This window comes from Pristiophorus japonicus, chromosome 15, assembly GCF_044704955.1.
Source record: "Pristiophorus japonicus isolate sPriJap1 chromosome 15, sPriJap1.hap1, whole genome shotgun sequence".
Classification (NCBI taxonomy): domain Eukaryota; kingdom Metazoa; phylum Chordata; class Chondrichthyes; family Pristiophoridae; genus Pristiophorus; species Pristiophorus japonicus.
In genome coordinates, this window is record NC_091991.1 from 43821689 (window position 1) to 43843271 (window position 21583).

The 21583-nt window shown below is 42.0% G+C and overlaps 1 protein-coding gene across 6 annotated transcripts in view; it reads left to right on the plus strand.

The window, feature by feature from the left end:
* Positions 1–21583, plus strand: part of samtor (S-adenosylmethionine sensor upstream of mTORC1) — a 181564-nt gene that overhangs the window by 65785 nt on the left and 94196 nt on the right. For 4 of the 6 annotated variants that reach the window (XR_011596754.1, XM_070900373.1, XM_070900374.1 and 1 more), the window contains exon 3: positions 9237–9416. Coding sequence is in view for 5 of the 6 variants with exons in the window: in XM_070900373.1 (XP_070756474.1) it covers positions 9237–9416 (180 nt within the window). In the remaining variant the exon portion in view is untranslated. Of the gene's footprint in view, positions 1–8840; positions 8913–9004; positions 9109–9236; positions 9417–21583 lie in introns of all 6 variants that reach the window. The other 2 variants (XM_070900376.1, XM_070900377.1) reach the window with 2 other exon arrangements.

Genomic DNA, 21583 nt, shown 5'->3' on the forward strand with positions numbered 1-21583 from the left:
CCGATGCCTGGACCACTCTGGAGGCTGCCGGCAATACTCCCCTCAGCAGGTCTCTGAGTTCATTGTGGTGTGCTGCATGCTGCACAACTTAGCCATCATGAGGGGACAGGATTTGCCACTGGGGACTGCAGGACCACCTCAGGAGAGAGGAGGAGGAAGACAACGAAGACGAGCCTGGCGAGGAATCCATGCCACCACAACCACAGGAGAGGCATTGTGGAGATTTCACCGCTGCAAAAGCCTTACGTCGGCAGCTCATAATTGAACGTTTTGCTTGAAGTGAATGGCATGTTTGAGCATTGCCTGGCCACTCTATCCCACCATGTTGACTATTCACCCTCTTCTGCAAATGGGACACTACACAGGAATGGTTAAGATGAACAAAAGCATTTATTAAACATTGTAACATTGTAAACTATGTAACCTTTATTGTGAGACCTAAATTAAAATGAGCTGCATCCAGCAGTGTGATAATTCAACAACATTATCAACATAATCCAGTATGATACTTTAACATAATCTGTAGTATAATGCTGTACCATAAAATGTACGATGCATCCAGCATCAACAATATAATGCAGCAACATCATATCCTGTCCCACTATTTTTTCCCACCATCTTTTGCTCCCCTTCTCCTAATCACCCTTCCTTGCCTGCTGCTCCTACTCAAAGTGGCACCAAGATGGCGTGCAGCAAGGCTGCCAGAGCACTGCTGTGTTGGGGGGAGAGATATAATGGAGACGCCATCTGGACGCACTGGAACAGCTCGTGGTGTGGTAGTCCTAGCTTCTGACTGGCTAGCCTCTTTATTGGCTTCGCCAGTCACAGGTGGTTGGGTGTGACAGTGGGGAACGCAGAGAGTATGGCGGCAGGCATGTACTCCCATCACCTGTCCAAGCTGAAGCAGAGCTTGTGCCTGTGATGCGCCATATTCTGCAAGGGTTCGTGCCACACTCTCGGGGACTCTAGTGTCACTGCTGGAGGCCACCAGCCTCGTGTGGGCATTGATGGCCTCGCAGGTATCGCAGCTCGCACTGAAACTCTGTGACCTACATCCGTACTGGTCGCTTTCAGACTGTCGATGCTCATGGGAATCCTACCCAAGGCATCAAGGAGCTGACGGCTGACTTGGATGCTCTCACTGGACATTCCCAGCGTGTCCAGTTCCACATCTACCTGTCTGTCGACAGACCGAATTTGCCGACTCACCCTCCGGAGAGATGGCCTGCGGGATTCAACCCCAGCACTGCGTTGCTGCATGCCACTGGTCCCAGGACCTCTATTTTATCGAACCCTAAGAACATCACGTTGTCCTCAAAGGAGCTGCGTGCCGGTGGTAGAACAGGGGTGGATTAATGCTGCGCTGGAGTCGGCTCATCCGTATCCTCTTCTTCCTCTTCCTCCAGGCGATGGCTTGATGTGGAATGGTCCCTTGAGAGATGTTGTGCCTGTGGCTGGTCATCTGGAAGTAGAAAGCAACAGACGAGTGGTTAGCAGCAGGGGAAGGGGCAGGTGACATGAGGAAGGTCGCATAGCGCAGGCTCATTTGAAGGACCGCCGCTACTCCATTATATCTAGTTCACTGCCCCAACGTAGTCCAGAGACACTGCAGGACATTGCCCCAACCTATCCCAGGGATTGTGCAGGACATTGCCCAACCCGAGTCCAGAGACACTGCATGACATTGCCCCAACCTATCCCAGGGAGTGTGCAGGACTTGCCCTCAGTATCCGAATGCGGGTCAGCGCCCCCAGCGGCAGCTGCCCGACCAGTGACGCTGATGAGGCCTGCCACTCTGTCCTCAATGTCGGTGAGTGGCAGGGTCTGAGGTGGACCGCCGCCTGTCCGCACCTGCTTGCGGCGATTATGCAACTTCTTTGCCTGCAAAGATGAAAATGGGAATGGTTGCCAGAGGGTCCATCTGCTCTTGTGGCACAGATAGCCACCAAAGCACTTATGCCATACTGTGTGAATGTAATAGAGTCCTCTGTTTAATAGGCTTGGAAGTTGCACATGGCTCATCGGGAGGACATCGAAGTGGGGAGCAATCTTATGAGATCTCAGAAAGCAATCTTAATAATGTTTAAAGATCATTCATGGCAAATAGGGTGCCGAACTAAGCCTACCTATGTGTCATGCATTTTAGGAGACAACCCACAGAGTGCTGAGAGGCACCAACAGCATGAGAACAAATAGTGTGTCAGATTTATAATTGAAGTCATGAAGGAGTGCATGAATTAAAATTGTACTCATTCTGATGACCCTTGTCAGATTATTAAACTTCTTTCAGCACTATGTGCCAGTGCTGACTACAGTGTCTAAAGCAGAGGCATCTGCCTCCAAATGCTTTTAAGTATCGATGGCAGTAGTCTAGATCTACCCCGAAGATGCAACTCCTGCCGTCTTCTTTCTACAGCCCATACTAGAGCTTCATTAGCCTCGCGACTGAATCGCCTGGCACGCTGTCTGGAATCGTCACCTCCATGATAAATCCAAATGTAAAATGGCTGATTCAGCCCCGGTTGTACTGCACATGCGCGTGCGCCCGCACCCTGCTTTAACATTTGTGACTGGAGACCAGACCGGAAACGCGGGAAGAAAAAAAAAATTTGCGCATGCACAGAACAGCCGATTTTCTTTCAGTGCCAGGACTTCTGACTCCGGCGCACAAAGTGCTGCAACACCGGAGTTAACGCTAACACCTCTTGGACTTGCATTTGGTGAAAGTTGCACACTGGCGCTCACATTAAATTTTAGGCTTTGCCGCGAATTGCGCCCGGAAACGGACGAAAGCGCAAAAAGCCAAAAATCCAGCCCTATGACTGCACTTTTATTCAAATTTGGAGGGAGGTTTTAAATAAAATTCACAAATTTAAACGTTCTTTTAAAAAACATAGGCATTTGATAAACAAAGCAGCAAATTAGGTTAATTTTTTCTTAAATTGTATATATTTCTCAACCGTCACACCCTAAGCAGCTGGCCAGTGTAGGTAAAGAGCTCCTCCCCATGTTACATGCAAAGATTTATTTATGCAGGGCCAACAAATGTATTTTTATTTTATTTATTTATTTGTCTGTCTGTCTGTCTGCTTGAGGTTACCGTCAAAGTTACAGCTGCAAAGTGGGAGAAGTCTTGAGGTAACTAACCCTTTATGTTCCAGGAGCCAATCAAAAAACCCTTCACCAGCTCTCAAAATACCACTGATAAAATTCTTTCTAAATTCTTTCAATATCTTGGCAAGATACCTAGTGGCAGTTCCTGGTTGTTGTGTACTTCCTTGCAGCAGGTTAAGCAATGTTGGAATGCATGGGAGCAGGTTTTCAGTACATACTATAGCTCATGGGTATTTTTTGTGGGAAGAGGGGGAGAAGAAAATAATGTTACAAAACAATTATGCTAAATTTCACTTTTTAAAAGCTATATCCTGATTATCTGATTTTAAAATATTACATTGTGTAACTAATGCATTAACTTTAGTGATTGGAAATTCTTCCTTTAATATTAGTTATAAGAAATGCTTTAACCAACGAAGAATTAGCAATGGGACATACTGTTCAAGGTGTTTGTAGAACAGATAGCAATTAATCAAGTCAGCGACACAGAACATGCTTAACCCACACCTTAGTGTAAGATAGATTAGTTGTTGGTTTTGTCATCCTTTTTAGCAATTGAAGAGATTAGACATCAATTTCTTGTTTAGTATTCTTGATTCATGTTGATGTGTGTTCCAGAGAATGAAAAGCCCACTAAGAATTCTGCTTTTCATTCAACTACGCATGAAGAATGCACAACCAACATATGCTTTATTAATATTTAAAGTAATACAGTTACCGGGCTCTGCTATTTAATTTTGCAGTACTCCTATAGGTTCTTTTGTGAATTTCTTTCATAAAGCTTATCTTGATAGACTCTCATTCATATCCCATTTCTAATTCTGTAACGAGATGATAGAAAGTAGTGTATTCAATGGAGATACTAGCAACAGTATGCTGAGAGAGATAGCTACCTACTCTTTGTATTGTAACTTGAATAGTTTTTATTTGCTACCACCACTAAAATTGTTTTGGATTTCTACTATTATTGTGGCTGTCTGGCATCTTGTCCATGAACACTAAAGCCCTGAAATCCCGGTCCCTTCATCCCGCGGGCGTTCGACTCCATTCTAGAGAAAAGATGTGCACTTGCCTTTTGCTGCTGCGCCCACCAGAGATCCCGGTCCTGAGGCCTCCTCTCCCTGCGCATCGGAGCGCGTGCACATCTGGACTGATGTGGAGCTGGAGTCACATGGCATTGGGCAGCCAATCCAGGTATGTTCTCATTCATCATAATGGGAACTCCATAAGTAGGAGTTCTCATTATTATGATTGAGAAACACCCCCCAACACCAAAACGGCAATAAACAATAGAAAAAAAATTCACACATTTAACATTAATTTAAATTGAAGTTAATAAATGCCTTAGAAAAACGATATATTTTTCCGATTTTTTTTTTTTAAGTTTTAAAATTATGGTTTAAAATAAACTTACCTTAGTGGACAGGGTTTTTAACATTAAAATGTGCTTTTAAAATTTTATTTTTATATGTTTTTGTATGTTTTAAAACTCTTACGCTGGTAAAAGTAGGCTGTGTGTCTGCTTTTACCAGGCACAAGAGTTTTCAGGACAAGAGATGGGCAAATACAGCAATCTTGCCCATGTGAATGTCCTGGCTGCCAAGATGTGTGCGATCTGTCAAGCTAAAACTTGACAGATCAGAAAAGCTGGTTTTCGGTGCATGCGCATTGCGATGCCTTCCCGGATCTGAACATACTCTGTACGGACCCAGGGAGACCGGGATTTCAGGGCCTAAGTTGTCAACTCAGTCATCTAAAAGAAAGACTTGAATTTATATAGCGCCTTTCACAATCTCAGGACATCCCTAACCACTTTACAGTCAGTGAAGTACTTTTGAAATGGAGTCACTGTTGCAATGTAGGAAACGTGGCAGCCAATTTATGCACAGCGAGCTCCCACAAACAGCAATGTGATAATGACCAGACAATGATTTTAGTGGTGGTGATTTTTTAAGCTTCATGAATGTCTTCTCTTCAGATATTTCATTTTGCACAGTTATACTTGGAGGCTTACAGTATATGTATCCATAAATGCTGCCTAGTTCAATAACTTAAAAGAATACATTGATGCTGTGTTCAGAATCAGCCTTAGAAGAAATAACTCCATATGTTTGAGTGCTAACTTATCATCGAGTAATAAATATGACACAACGTTCATGACAACATATAGCAAAAAGAGCCTCTTCAAAATATTTCTACCGTTATAATATTTGGTGATGCATGGTGAGTATTATAATCTTGTGGAAATACACAGCTGTGATTTGATGCTGGAATTTTGTGATCTACAGTGTAAGGAAGGCAGTAAAAGTATTTACTCCAGTTTGACATGAAACTGAAGACTTCATTGTACTTTCCCGTTCTATTGCGGGCTTAGTACTGGACAAATCATGACCAAATTGTGTTCTTCATGGACAAGTGGAAAGACCTGTTCTCTTCCCGATGAATGACTGTCAATTTAAGATCCTGTGATAGAAATTGATCACGTTTATTTTGGCAAAATTGGATATATTCAGGTCTACTAAAATGCTGTGATCAATACAATATATTTCCAATATCTTGTGTATGCTGTGCTTTGCCATGTAACTTATAAAGTCAGTGCCCTTAGCCCCGCACCTCCTCTATATTTCTGTTCAACCTGCCCCCCCCCCCCCCCCCACAGAGCAAGTGGCTGGAAAACAGCAAATCCAAGTAGCCAGCAATTATGTTTGCCGCTGAATGGGTGAAGAGACAGTGGAATTACCAGCTTTTAATTGAAACGAGCAACAAAGAAAACCTCCCACACATCCCCCTCCGATCCTCTTCCCCTGGCTGGGCAGGCTCTAATTCTCACTCGTTCATCATTAGCTGCATGTCTGCTGTCAACTCTTGCATCCTCCTTTCTGCTAGCTGTATTTTCTATTAGAACCCACCTGCTGTCTACCAATAACATTCCCCTCATCCTTCCATTGATTGCAGTTGCCCCCTGGAGGTTGCTGCTACACCTTTGCAGTAACCCTACACCTGCCTGCAGTTCCATCCCTCCCATCTCCATCCGCCACCCTCTCCCCATTACCCCTCCTCCGTCCCCTCCCTCCCATTCCCTTCTCGATCCATCCCCACCTCCAGTTCCCTGCCTCACAACTCGCCCTTCCCACTCCCGTCTGCTTCCTGCCCCCGTGCCCTCATTGATTTATATATCCCCATCCTCCAACCTGCATGACCTAAAATATTCAAATTGATCTTGATTACACAGATCGGCTAGTCATATATTAAAAGTTTTTCATTTAGTGTAACACTTTCCTGTCATGTTTTCATTTACACTTTTCATGTAGCTTTGTGTCACACTTTATTGATTGTCTCAAAATAAAACAACAGCAAATCAGAACTTGGAGGTAGGAAACCTGGAAATGAAAAGTCAGAAAAGCAGCCAGAAAACTACCAATGAAAAACTAATGAGGAAAACCTTAGTATGCGTAATTTGTAGAGTTTCACCACATGCATCAAAAGACTTCTCTAGATATTCCCAAATACAAGCTTTATCTCTTCATTCTGTCACATTTCTGTTTCTTTTTGCTGAAGAATGGATTGAAAACATTTGATTTTTTTAAATACTAAATTCTCATAGTCTTTCCTAATTAAACTGTTGCCAATTGCTCAATTTTACTTGAGCGAAAGAGGGAGAGAGAGGGTGCATTTTAGGGACAGCTATAAAAAGAAAAACATTCTGACAGTGAGGTTGAAAGACCGAGAGTGAGCAATTGTGATAGCTATTGGAGAAACAAAGCACAGATTTAAGCCCGGATTTTGCGCTAGGTAATAACAGCGAGTGGGGTGGCTTGACCCATCCACCTCCATGGCACGAACCTGGTATTGCAGTACTTCCAGGAACGGTGCAGTGGCTCTAGGCCTTTTGGCTAAGAGCATTGGCGCAGAGTGATCCTTGGCGTGTGCAAGGTGACCTCTGGCGTTTGTGATTTGACAAAGAATTGGAACGATTGGCTACGAATTTCAAAAAAAAAAATAACAGCGAGGCTATCTGCGATCACTGTTAATAAGGAGTAAATTGGACAGTAACTTCCAATGTCCGCATAGGTACAGATAAATGCGAAAGTCAGGAAACTGCTGTCCAATTTGCCCTACTCCTCCAGCTTCACTACACTGGTACCTTGCCGAGTGACTCGGTATTAAAATACATGGAGGGCGTGAAGTTGCAGTACTTACTCACTAGTTACTCACTAAACGAGCAGAAAAGGTTGGGGCTTGTCCATTCAAGTGTAAGTGCATTTTTAATGGTACGGTAAGGCTTAATTGCTACCAAATATTCTCTCTGGCACTAAACATTTACTTTTACAAGTGCGGAGTCTCATTCCTTCAGATGTTAATTAATGTTGGAGTTATGACATTTAAAAAAAAATGTCTCATCCCTCTCAATCCCATCTTTCTTTCCCTCTTTATTTTTCTTCATGATTTTACATTTAATTAATTATTCTAACTTACACTTCCTGGTTTAGACTCTGCGTGTCTCAATAAGGATTCTTCAATCTGATTGGTTGAAGAGACATGCTGCTATTTTCCCTATTCACACAGATCCCAGATCCCTTGTAGAGGGCACCGTGCTGAAATGGCCCTCTAATTACCGTAAGTTGCCAGGCAAAAGCCCACCAAACGTCTGTGGGCAGCTGTAAGTGTAATGAATGCCGAGCGCCATTCGTTCCCCGTGACTGCAAAATGTGTGATATTGTAATTGTGAAATATGTTTTTCTGTTAATTTACTATGGAAACTGATTTCTGAGGTATTTAAAAAGCAAATTATATTTTGAAAACTTTTAAGCCAAGCTGGCTAATGACATCACCTGTACTTTAAGCTTTGTGTTTGAGAAGCCAATTATATCAGATTGTGAAGATTCTAGTTAATTACTTTTTAGTTATTGAAGAACTATAACTACAGTACTAAAGCAAATCAATGGATCCTGATACATTGTTCATTACAGGGCGTAACACTCTAGTTATAAAATACCATATTCATGATTCACCATGGGCAGTATAAAAGTCCTGTGGAGGTTGTGACTGTTGGACGCCACACGTCACACTGTTTCAGATGCAAAGCAATCATTTTTTTTTAAATAAGAAAGCCGAGTGTTGACCGAGGGCCGCCTTCTGACCTGAGCAGTTTGTGAACAGCTAGAGTTATCTGAATGCACATGTTCATATCACTTTCAAATAGGAGTGCTTGAGCAGTCTTGACCCAGCACACACAGCCTTTTGGGGAAGAGAGTCCCAGATTTCCATTACCCTTTGTGCAGAAAGGGTGCTTACTGATTGCACTCCTAAATTGCTTAGCTCTAATTTTAAGATTATGCGTCTTGTTCTGTATTGTTCAGTTCTAGTTCAGATGCTAGGACACATGCCCCTCACGTCTGGTTCCAACATTTGTGACCTCATGATAACAACTATGGAACAACAGTAGACGACATATAAAAACGGGAGAGGGGAGAGCCTCATCATCGACATGGTGCCTGGTGGAACATAGTTTTACTTATTTAACATTGAGCTGAAGAAAAAGAGGTGATATTTTAAGAATTGGAAACATTGCTCCAAATTTTGGACATTGGAACAAGTTGGAAATTAGCCTGTAAATTTGGGAAATATGGATAAAATGGAGAGGTGTTGAGTGGCATGCTTTTGGCTCTCTTTATTTGTCTATCTTTTTTTTGTTTTTCTTTCACTCTTTTTCTTTTTTTTTTCAGTTTTCACTGTCCTATTTACAAGCTGGCTTTCTCTCATGAAAGGTGATGGAATCAAATAACAGCTATATGAAGGCATGTCTATAATCAGCAGTGAACAATAGGGAACTTTCACTATCACTATGGATCCCAGGATAACATTCTCTTGTTTTTTTCTCACCCTCCAGTGAAAGAAAGTAGTAGAAATGCCTGGAATTACCAGCAGTCAAAATAGGCATGAGGTTGCAATTCTTTGCCAGGAGGGCATGAGACAACTGCCAAATGCAGGAGTGTTAGTAAGCCTCAATAAAAGTTTATAGCATTTGTTATTGTTTTTGCAGATACACAAAGAAAATAGCTTTATGTGTAAACATGTATATATTATTGCTGGAGGCTGACCAGTTGTTCTTCCTTTTATAGTGTTTGTCAAGAATATTTTCTGAATGGTGGAATGAAGAGAGTACTTGAAAAAGATGAAAAAAGGGCCAGGCTTGCTATTGCAATGGCTACGCCAACCTTCAGTGTGCAAACATCTGAAAAGAAAGATGATCATTCCGCATCGAATGGTATATTAATGAGTCTGGATGCTTCTATTACAAAGTAGGTGACAAAAGCAGACTTAATTTATTAAAAATGCAATGGTGTTCTAAGATTCTAGTAATTTGAAACATATTGTTCAAAAAATGGGTTGAAAGTCACTTGGAACTGTGTTCAGTTATGCAATCTGTGTTAAAGAAGGTAAGAAACAGATGGGTTATAATTATGTAATTTCATACTTGAGGTTTGTAAGAAAAAAATAAACTGCTTCAGAATGTAGTAGAAGAATATTAGAATAATTATTGATTTTGGACAGTATGATAATTAAGGAATATATTTTCCTCAATTCTGACAAAGTAGAATTGAGTAGAAAGCAGTGTTCTGCATTTTATTCATCAACATTATTGCTAAAGTTAACAAACGGAGCAAGAGGTTGTGCCACAAGACCTCACAATTCTTAGTTCCATAAAATTTGAATGGAAATGTACATAATCAGATTAAAATATTAATGCACTGGTATATTTTAAATCAAAAGTTATGGTTGACTTGAATCAAATTTATGATATAGTCTGAGAATAAAGGGTCGCCCATTTAAAACTGAGATGAGGAGGAATTTCTTCTCTGAGGGTTGTAAATATGTGGAATTCTCCGCCCGAGAGAACTGTGGAGGCTTGGTCATTGAATATATTTAAGGCGGAGATAGAGAGATTTTTGAGCAATAAGGGAATAAAGGGTTATGGGGAGCGGGCAGTGAAGTGGAGCTGAGTCTATGATCAGATCAGCCATGATCTTATTAAATGGCGGAGCAGGCTTGAGGGGTTAAATGGCCTACTCCTGCTCCTATTTCTTATGTTCTTATGGCAGGATTTATATACATTCCTTTGCATAATAGTAGTGTATAAAGCGGTTCACTAATTGTGGTACAGTGATGTATATTGTTGTAGAAATGACCAAAATACCAAAAGTTGAATGATTCCAAATAACATATACATTGTAATATTAACAATTAAATGCTGAATTACAGGTTTCAGAAATAGTGCACCTCTTGATAACAATCTTGCTTGAGTTTTCAGAGCAACTTTCAGGACTTTAAGACCACTTTCACCCTTTATGTTTGACTGAACCAATTTATTGCAAATATTTGTATCTAATACTAAACTTTTATAAATATGAATTATAATTTCAAGTTATTTAAAAAAATATTTTCCTCAGACCATCTGTACCTAGTATCAAATATATATGTGCATTCCATGGTATAGTTGGAATTTTCAGCACTGAAATTGTGTCAGCTTATGTTAAATGACTGACTTTAAATGTGGTTTAAGTCTTATTTTTGAATTAAGTGCACAATAACAGTACCAGAAAAAGAGAATCAGAGTATGTAGGAAGAGAGTTTGTACATGGAGATTGAACTATGCTTCAAGAGTGAGGAAGACTGATAACTAAGGAATCAAAAAAATTTCCTCATTTGATCAATCTCCATATACAAATTGTTTATTACTAATATTTTGTTGAGTGCGACTATTATAAATGCTCCAAACAGTTGTCTCATTGAGCGGGGAGATGTATCAACCATGGTAATTTACCAAGAGGACGCAGGTCATGGACCAGCAGATAGTTTCAACTGATCTAAAATTTGCTTATACCGTGAGTGCTGAGACTGCACCTTCTCCTTATGACCATCTTGCAGCTGAACCTACTCGTTGTGGTACACATACAGGCTGAAGCACAGGCTAAAAATGTAATGGTATCGAATTTCCAGAGAACTGATTTTGAAGCGGAGAGTGTTAGAGGAAATAGCAACAAAAAAAATTACAATCTTAAGTTCTTGTATAATGTGTGTGTTTACACAGAATATATCCAAATGTACTTTGTCCAACTGGAACCATCATTAACATTCGAAACATAGAAACATAGAAAATAGGTGCAGGAGTAGGCCATTCGGCCCTTCGAGCCTGCACCGCCATTCAGTGAGTTCATGGCTGAACATGCAACTTCAGTACCCCATTCCTGCTTTCTCGCCATACCCCTTGATCCCCCTAGTAGTAAGGACTACATCTAACTCCTTTTTGAATATATTTAGTGAATTGGCCTCAACAACTTTCTGTTGTAGAGAATTCCACAGGTTCACCACTCTCTAGGTGAAGAAGTTTCTCCTCATCTCGGTCCTAAATGGCTTACCCCTTATCCTTAGACTGTGACCCCTGGTTCTGGACTTCCCCAACATTGGGAACTTTCTTCCTGCATCTAACCTGTCTAAACCCGTCAGAATTTTAAACATTTCTATGAGATCCCCTCTCATTCATCTGAACTCCAGTGAATACAAGCCCAGTTGATCCAGTCGTTCTTGATATGTCAGTCCCGCCATCCCGGGAATCAGTCTGGTGAACCTTCGCTGCACTCCCTCAATAGCAAGAATGTCCTTCCTCAAGTTAGGAGACCAAAACTGTACACAATACTCCAGGTGTGGCCTCACCAAGGCCCTGTACACCTGTAGCAACACCTCCCTGTCCCTGTACTCAAATCCCCTCGCTATGAAGGCCAACATGCCATTTGCTTTCTTAACCGCCTGCTGTACCTGCATGCCAACCTTCAATGACTGATGCACCATGACACCCAGGTCTCGTTGCACCTCCCCTTTTCCTAATCTGTCACCATTCAGATAATAGTCTGTTTCTCTGTTTTTACCACCAAAGTGGATAACCTCACATTTATCCACATTATACATCATCTGCCATGCATTTGCCCACTCACCTAACCTATCCAAGTCACTCTGCAGCCTCATAGCATCCTCCTCGCAGCTCACACTGCCACCCAACTTAGTGTCATCTGCAAATTTGGAGATACTACATTTAATTCCCTCGTCTAAATCATTAATGTACAATGTAAACAGCTGGGGCCCCAGCACGGAACCTTGCGGTACCCCACTAGTCACTGCCTGCCATTCTGAAAAGTCCCCATTTACTCCTACTCTTTGCTTCCTGTCTGACAACCACATCAGCACACTACCCCCAATCCCATGTGCTTTAACTTTGCACATTAATCTCTTGTGTGGGACCTTGTCGAAAGCCTTTTGAAAGTCCAAATATACCACATCAACTGGTTCTCCCTTGTCCACTCTACTGGAAACATCCTCAAAAAATTCCAGAAGATTTGTCAAGCATGATTTCCCTTTCACAGGTCCAAGTCAGTATGGATTTATCATGTCACCTCTTTCCAAATGCGCTGCTATGACATCCTTAATAATTGATTCCATCATTTTACCCACTACTGATATCAGGCTGACCAGTCTATAATTCCCTGTTTTCTCTCTCCCTCCTTTTTTAAAAAGCGGGGTTACGTTTGCTACCCTCCACTCGATAGGAACTGATCCAGAGTATGGAATGTTGGAAAATGCATCAATGCATCCGCTATTTCCCAGGCCACCTCCTTAAGTACTCTGGGATGCAGTCCATCAGGCCCTGGGGATTTATCGGCCTTCAATCCCATCAATTTCCCCAACACAATTTCCCGACTAATAAGGATTTCCCTCAGATCTTCCTTCTTACTAGACCCTCTGACCCCTTTTGCATCCGGAAGGTTGTTTGTGTCCTCCTTAGTGAATACCGAACCAAAGTACTTGTTCAATTGGTCTGCCATTTCTTTGTTCCCCGTTATGACTTCCCTTGATTCTGATTGCAGGGGACCTACGTTTGTCTTTACTAACCTTTTTCTCTTTACATATCTATAGAAACTTTTGCAGTCCGTCTTAATGTTCCCTGCAAGCTTCCTCTCGTACTCTATTTTCCCTGCCCTAATCAAACCCTTTGTCCTCCTCTGCTGAGTTCTAAGTTTCTCCCATTCCCCAGGTTCACTGCTATTTCTAGCCAATTTGTATGCCACTTCCTTGGCTTTAATACTATCCCTGATTTCCCTTGATAGCCACGGTTGAGCCACCTTCTCTTTTTTATTTTTACGCCAGACTGGGATGTACAATTGTTGTAGTTCATCCATGCGGTCTCTAAATGTCTGCCATTGCCCATCCACAGTCAACCCCTTAAGTATAATTCGCCAATCTATCCTAGCCAATTCACGCCTCAGATCTTCAAAGTTACCCTTCTTTAAGTTCTGGACCATGGTGTCTGAATTAACTGTTTCATTCTCCATCCTAATGTAGAATTCTACCATATTATGGTCACTCTTCCCCAAGGGGCCTCGCACAAAGAGATTACTATTTAATCCTCTCTCATTACACAACACCCAGTCTAAGATGGCCTCCTCCCTAGTTGGTTCTTCGACATATTGGTCTAGAAAGCCATTCCTTATGCACTCCAGGAAATCCTCCTCCACCGTATTGCTTCCAGTTTGGTTAGCCCAATCTATATGTATATTAAAGTCTCCCATTATAACTGCTGCACCTTTATTGCATGTACCCCTAATTTCCTGTTTGATGCCCTCCCCAACATCACTACTACTGTTTGGAGGTCTGTACACAACTCCCACTAATGTTTTTTGCCCTTTGGTGTTCTGCAGCTCCACTCATATAGATTCCACATCATCCAAGCTAATGTCCTTCCTAATTATTGCATTAATCTCCTCTTCAACCAGCAATGCTACCCCACCTCCTTTTCCTTTTATTCTATCCTTCCTGAATGTTGAATACCCATGGATGTTGAGTTCCCAGCCCTGATCATCCTGGAGCCACGTCTCTGTAATCCCAATCACATCATATCCGTTAACATCTATTTGCACAGTTAATTCATCCACCTTATTACGGATACTCCTTGCATTAAGACACAAAGCCTTCAGGCTTGTTTTTTTAAAACCCTTTGTCCTTTTAGAATTATGATGTAGTGTGGCCCTTTTTGTTTCTTGCCTTTGTTTACTCGGCCTTCCACTATTGCTTTTTACCTTTCTACCATCTGTTTCTGACTCCATATTACTTCACCCTATCTCGCTGCATAGGTTCCCATCCCCCTGTCATATTAGTTTAAACACTCCCGAACTGCATTAGCAAATGTTACCCCGAGGACATCAGTTCCAGTCCTGCCCAAGTGCAGACCGTCCCTTTTGTACAGGTCCCACTTCCCCCAGAACTGGTTCCAATGTCACAGGAATTTGAATCCCTCCCTCTTGCACCACTGGTCAAGCCACGTATTTATTCTAACTATCCTGCTCCCTCTACTCTGATTAGCACGTGGCACTGGTAGCAATCCAGAGATTACTACCTTTTGAGGTCCTACTTTTTAATTTAACTCCTAGCTCCCTAAATTCAGCTTGTAGGACCTCTTCCCGCTTCTTACCTATATCGTTGGTACCTACATGTACCACGACAACTGGCTGTTCACCCTCCCTCTCCAGAATGCTCTGCAGCCGCTCCGAGACATCCTTGACCCTTGCACCAGGGAGGCAACATATCATCCTGGAGTCTCTGTTGCGTCCACAGAAACTCCTATCTATTCCCCTTACAATAGAGTCCCCTATCAATATAGCTCTCCCACTCTTTTTTTTTTTCCCCAGCCTTCTGTGCAGCAGAGCCAGCCACGGTGCCATGAACTTGGCTGCTGCTGCCCTCCCCTGATGAATCATCCTCCTCAACAGTACCCAAAGAGGTGTATCTGTTTTGCAGGGGGATGACCGCAGGGCCCCTGCACTACCTTCCTTGCACTGCTCTTCCTGCTGGTCTTCCATTCCCTAGCTAGCTGTGGACCCTTCACCTGCGTTAAGACCAACTCGCTACACGTGCTACTCACGTCATTCTCAGCATCGTGGATGCTCCAGAGTAAATCCACCCTCCGCTCCAATTCCGCACAAGTCGTCGTCGGAGACCGGAAGTGTCCCTGAGTTCCCACATGGTACAGGAGGAGCATATCACATGACCAAGCTCTCCTGTCATGACTTAACCCTTTGATACACTTAATTGGCAACAACAATGCTAAAGTTTACTCGCTGTTATAGAAGAGAAAAAATAAAAACTACTCACCAGCCAATCACTTACCCCCTTGGCTGTGACCTCACCTTTCTGTTTCTTTCTTCTACTTTTTTGCCCTCTCCCTGTAGCTGCACCAGCTAGCCTTTTGTAAGCTCTCGCCGACCCCGGACTCATGTCTCTCCGACGCACTTCCCGACGCCTCTCGCGGCCTTTTGTAAGCCTCTCGCCGACCCCGGACTCACGCCTCTCCGACGCCTTAATTGGATTTTATTTCCTATGGATTCAAGATATAAAATCCCAAATCTGTAACCCCATTATGATGAACTTTTATGCTAAATGAGTTCAGTAGTATTATCTTTCACCGCTGCGGCAACTGATCAATTTCCACCTCTTGTGGTTTTTTTCTGCTGACTTGCACCGTTTTCTCCTTCATGATGCTCCCCATGTAGCAGCTTCAGTGCTGTACAGGATAGAATGGAAAGAAAACTGCTGAAGAGACAAAAGGGATAAAGGCATAGGGGAAAAGTGAAAAAAAGGAAGGTAGGAGAGTTGCGAGAACGAAGGAGAGAGCAAGAAACAGAAGTGAAGGAAAGAGTGAATCAGTGGAGGAGAGAAATGCAGAAAAGGTAAACAGAAATGAAAGGGGAGTGAAAAACAGAAGAGAATGAGGAGTGAGACGTGAAGCAGAGAGAGAAAAAGTAATGAAAGAATAGAGAAAGACCTTTTTCCGGACTTGCCACTGCCAGTATAATTAGCTAGAAAGACACGAGAGGCTGAGCTTTTTGGTGGGGCCCAGTCTAAAAAAGTTTCAAACCACTAAACAGATAATTTTGTTGAAATTTAATGTCAGGAATGATAATTGGCTTGAGCAAGTTTTGGGTCTTTAAATATTTTATTGAACAGAAATAAGGTTGAGAGATTTGTGGTATATCCATGAATTATTTTTTGTGGATCATTTCTAAACATGGGGATCATTTCTAAACATGTGGTTTCCCTTGCCCAAGCAAGGTTTGCTGTCAATCTGAGCAAAACAGTTTTGCCTTTGTGAAGATAAATAAATGATCAAAGCAGGTTTTTTAAAAATAGAAAAACAGTGATAATTAGAATGCAGCTAACTAAATGGCCAGCTTCTGTAAGCAGCCAGCATAGAGAGTCCAATCACTGCTGCTTTGACTCCGTGCCATCTTTCTGCACGATACAGTATGTGGTCTAACAGAAACAAGTCTCACTACAATGCAGCCTGCTGTGTTGGCACTTAAGCATTGGCATGCATAATCTTTAGTAGTGATTCAATCTGACAGGCAACGCGCTGGCATTTCAATAAGACAGATACTATACATTGAAAGAAGATGCTAGAATGTGAATACTATTTGTCAGCACATCTAACAATTTAACAAATGTGGTGGTATGACATGGTCCTTTACTGTTTCTTTCGTAAATTAAATGTGCAATAGGAATAGAATTTTATCTGTTTTTGAAAAACAAAATTCTATGATAAATACAAATTCCAAAAGTTGGTATAATTCAAAATGATGAATAACTTGCAAACATAATGATACCAGGTTTCAGGCAGTAGAGCGTTGATATTTGACATGCTCAATCACATAGAAAGATCCCAAGATTGAACTGTTGCACTCAATTCCAGCTAAAACCAGATATGAAATCTTGAGCACTGTGCTGTTATCTCCCAAATAGAGGGAAACTGTGAACAAAGCTATTTAGTGTACATTTGAGTATTAGCTAATTACCTTTGATTAAGTATCTATTCTTCCATTGGTATCTATTGTGCAGCCACCTTGGGTCATAATTTACTGAGCAGTATTGTTGCTCCTTCAAAAATCCTTGTTAGCTGTACCCTATCTATTTTGATAAAAACCTAAAAGATATAGGAACAGGAGTAGGCCATACGGCCCCTCGAGCCTGCTCCGCCCTTCAATAAGATCATGGCTGATCTGATCATGGACTCAGCTCCACTTCCCTGCCCACTCCCCATAACCCCTTATCGTTTAAGAAACTGTCTATGTCTTAAATTTATTCAATGTCCCAACTTCCACAGCTCTCTGAGGCAGGGAATTCCACAGATTTACAACCCTCAGAGAAGAAATTTCTCCTCATCAGTTTAAATGGGCGGCCCCTTATTCTAAGATCAAGCCCTCTAGTTCTCGTCTCCCCCATCAGTGGAAACATCCTCTCTGCATCCACTTTGTCAAGCCCCCTCATAATCTTACACATTTCGATAAGATCACCTCTCATTCTTCTGAATTCCAATTAATAGAAATCCAACCTACTCAATCTTTCCTCATAAGTCAATCCCCTCATCTCCGGAATCAACCTAGTGAACCTTCTCTGAACTGCCTCCAAAGCAAGTATATCCTTTCGTAAATATGGAAACCAAAACTGCACGCAGTATTCCAGGTGTGGCCTCACCAATACCCTGTATAACTGTAGCAAGACTTCCCTGCTTTAATAGTCCATCCCCTTTGCAATAAAGCCAAGATTCCATTGGCCTTCCTAATCACTTGCTGTACCTGCAGACTATCCTTTTGTGTTTCATGCACAAGTACCCCCAAGTCCCGCTGTACTGCAGCACTTGCAATCTTTCACCATTGAAATAATAAATATGTTTTTAAATCATTGTTTTTCAATTAATTCCATGTCCAACAAGAAGATTGCTTAATTTAGTTCTGAGAAATAAAGTGGAAAGTGTTGAGAGAGCAATAACACATTGGGAACTAGGAAGCGTTACCTGGGTTCAATGTGACAAGAGATAAGGGTAATGGAGATTCAACGGCAAGGGTGTTGGACTGGAAAAGGGCAAAGTTCACCAAGAAATAAGAGATCTACTCAAATTAACAAAAGTTAGAAAAAGGGAAGATGGATCAGCACTGTCAAGTCTTCAAATATGAGAAGGGTAAAATACATAACAAATAAATTAATAAGTAAAAAAGATGAAGTTTCCTGGGTAAATAGAGAGATTACAATTAAACTGAAATGTGAAACAATTGATGTAACTGAGACCAACAATATGAAAGAAAATCGTAAGGAATATAGAAAGTGAGGTGAAAAGGGAGCTTAGAAGGGCTAAAAGGGAATATGAAAAAAGCCTAGAAAATATATAAAGGCAAGTATTAAGGGTTTTTAATAAATACATTAAGACTAAATGAAAAGTTAGAGGGAAGCCCATTCAGAGATAAAGATTGTCTGGTTGTGGAGGATGAAGGTATGATGGAAATATTAAGCCAGTATTTTGTGTCAATTGTTACAAATGATAGTGGAAGTGAGAATGTCGGTGAACAACATGTGGAAATGGAAAAATGGTTAAAGATGATGTGGAAAAGGAATTGTTTATGAAAACGAAACCAGAATTCAAGGTGGATATGTCACCGGGCCCTGATGAAATGCACCATAGGATATTGAAAGAATTTAGAGAGGAGCTAACACAGGCTCTGACTATAATTTTTAAGTCTACTCTAGATATACAAACTGTGCTTCAGAACTGGATGACAATTAGTGTAAAGGAGCTGTTCAGAAAAGCAGAAATGGATAAATGGTTAACTATAGATCAGTTCGTCTAATGTCTGTTGTGGGGAAATATTTAGGGCAGAGATTTCCTAAGCCCACCTGTTCACGGTCAGGATGTGGTGAGGTCGTGGTAGGCCATACAGCTCAACTTTGTCCCTTTTTCCACAACTATCCTATCTGATTTCAGGTGTGATAGCGAAAGAAAATCCACCCCTTATATTCCATAACTCAAGTTCAAATTAATACACATTTGGAAATGCGTCAGATGATCAAAGACAACCAGGATGGATTTGTTAAAGCAAAAACAAAATACTGCGGATGCTGGAAATCTGAAATAAAGAGAGAAACATCTGGAAATAACAGCAGGTCAGTCAGTATCTGTGGAGAGAGAAACAGAATTAATGTTTCAGGCCAATGACCTTTCATCAGAACTGGAAAAAGTTAGAGGGTTTTAAGCAAGTACAGAGGCACAGAAAATGGGGGAGGGGACAAAAGAGCAAACGGGGAAGGTCTGATAGGGTGGAAAGCAGGAGTGATTAAATGACAAAAGGGATGCTGGTACAAGGCAAATGTGGGTGGTAATGGGACAATAAAAGAAACAAAAGATGGGTCTAGAGGAGCTGAAAATGACAAAAGCAGAATAATTGCCAGCAGTATTTTGTTTTTGCATTACCAGCATCTATTGACTAGAAAAAATGGGAGCAGTGGTTCTGGTCTACCTCAATGTTGAGTTCAGAGGCTGTAAAGTGCCAAATTGAAACTTTAGGTGCTGTTCCTCAAGCTTTCCATTGAGCTTCATTGGAACTGTATAAGAGGCTGAGGTCAAAGTGGGAGTGGGGTGGATAATTAAATGCAAGTTGTATTTGACTAAAAGAAAAGACTAAAAGGAAATTCAGAAGATGTTCAGTGAGCTGTCACAGGAGGCTTGTAACAAAAAGTCAGGAGTATGGTACACGAGAAAATGTAGCAAGGTGGATCGAAAGTTGGTTGGTAATAAAGAGAGCTAGAAATTAATGGGTGTTGCTCAGATTGGAGTAGGGTTGGAATTGATGTATCCAAGGTCAGAACTGGGTCCACTTTTTACCCCAGTGTGTGTGTGTGTATATGATTTTGGCATGGGGAGCACAGCTGATGACAAAAAAGAAGGGGATTTGGCAAACATTGAGGTGCGCTATCAGAAATATTTTGGTTAGCAGAATGGGCAGACTGGTATCAGATGCAATTTAATGCAGAGGTGAGGTGATGCATTTTTGGGAAGAAAAGGAAGGTATATACTCAATTGAAAGACACTGGAGGGTGTGGATAAACCAAAGAGATTGAGGGTTCAAATACATAGTTCTTTGAAAGTATGAATGCAAGGAGATAAATCCATAAAAAGGCCAATGAATAGGGGTATGGAGTACAACATCAAGACCTGGATGAGAGGAATTTTTCTCCAGCTCAATGCAGAAAAATCATTGGCTCCTGCCAGCACCTGTGCACTGGTTGATTCCAGTAACCTCCCCTGCTGCCACCTCAGCCTGAGTCAGAAGATGCAAAACCTTGGGAGTACCGCTTGACCCAGAGCTCAACAATACTCCCCACCTCCACTCTTACCAAGAGCACTTTCTTTTAACTCTGCAATGTTAGCTGCCTTTGTGCCCCGACCCCTCTCCGACCATTAAAACTCTAGACGTGTTTTACTTCAAGGTTCAAATATTCTCATAGCTGGACTCACTGCGTCAATCTTCTTCAAGTTGTAACTCATTCAAATTGCTGCAGCTTGCATATGTACTCGTACGAATTCTTGCACTCATGTCAACCCCGTCCTCTTCAAGCTCCATTGGCTTCTTGTGACCCAGTGAGGTGACTTCAATCATCCTTGCTTTTTCATCCTGCCATGGTCTCACACATGCTATCTTAGTGATCTCCTCCTGCTTTACATCTTACATGCACCTTTTGTTCTACAATTGGTGGCTTATCATTCAGCCAGAATCTTCCTGCCCTATGGAGCGTTTTGCCTAGTTTCCTCTTTTTAAAATCTTCCTCAAAAACTTTTTCTTGAGCCCTGCATTTGTCCTACTACACTGGCCCTTGCCATTTTCTTGACATCTTGCTGCATGTGAGATGAGCTATAGAAATGTAAGTTGTAGTTGTTGTCAGTAAGTAATGAGTTTGGGCTGTGATATTGAAAAGGCTAAACTCAGCACAATACATTTTTTTTCCCCAATATGAGATAATATATGTACTTACAAAATCATCATCATAGGCAGTCCCTCGAAATCGAGGAAGACTTGCTTCCACTCTTAAAGTGAGTTCTTTGGTGGCTGAATAGTCCCAACACAAGAGCCACAGACCCCGTCACAGATGGGACAGATATTCGTCGGGGGAAGGTGGGGTGACACTGATTTATCACACGCTCCTTCCGCTGCCTGCGCCTGATCTCTTCACGCTCGCAGCGTTGGGATTCAAAGAGCTCAACGCCCTCCCGAATGCACTTTCTCCACCTAGGGCGGTCTTTGGCCAGGGTCTCCCAGGCATCAGTGGTGATGACGCACATCACCAGGGAGGCTTTGAGGGTGTCCTTGTACCGTTTCTGCGGCCCACCTTTGGCTCGTTTGCCATGAAGGAGCTCCACATATAGCAGTTGTTTAGGGAGTCTCGTGTCTGGCATGCGAACTAAGTGGCCTACCCAACGAAGCAGATCTAGTGTAGTCAGTGCTTCAATGCTGGGGATGTTAGCCTGGGCGAGGACACTGATGTTGGTGCGTCTGTCCTCCCAGGGGATTTGCAGGATCTTGCGGAGACATCGTTGGTG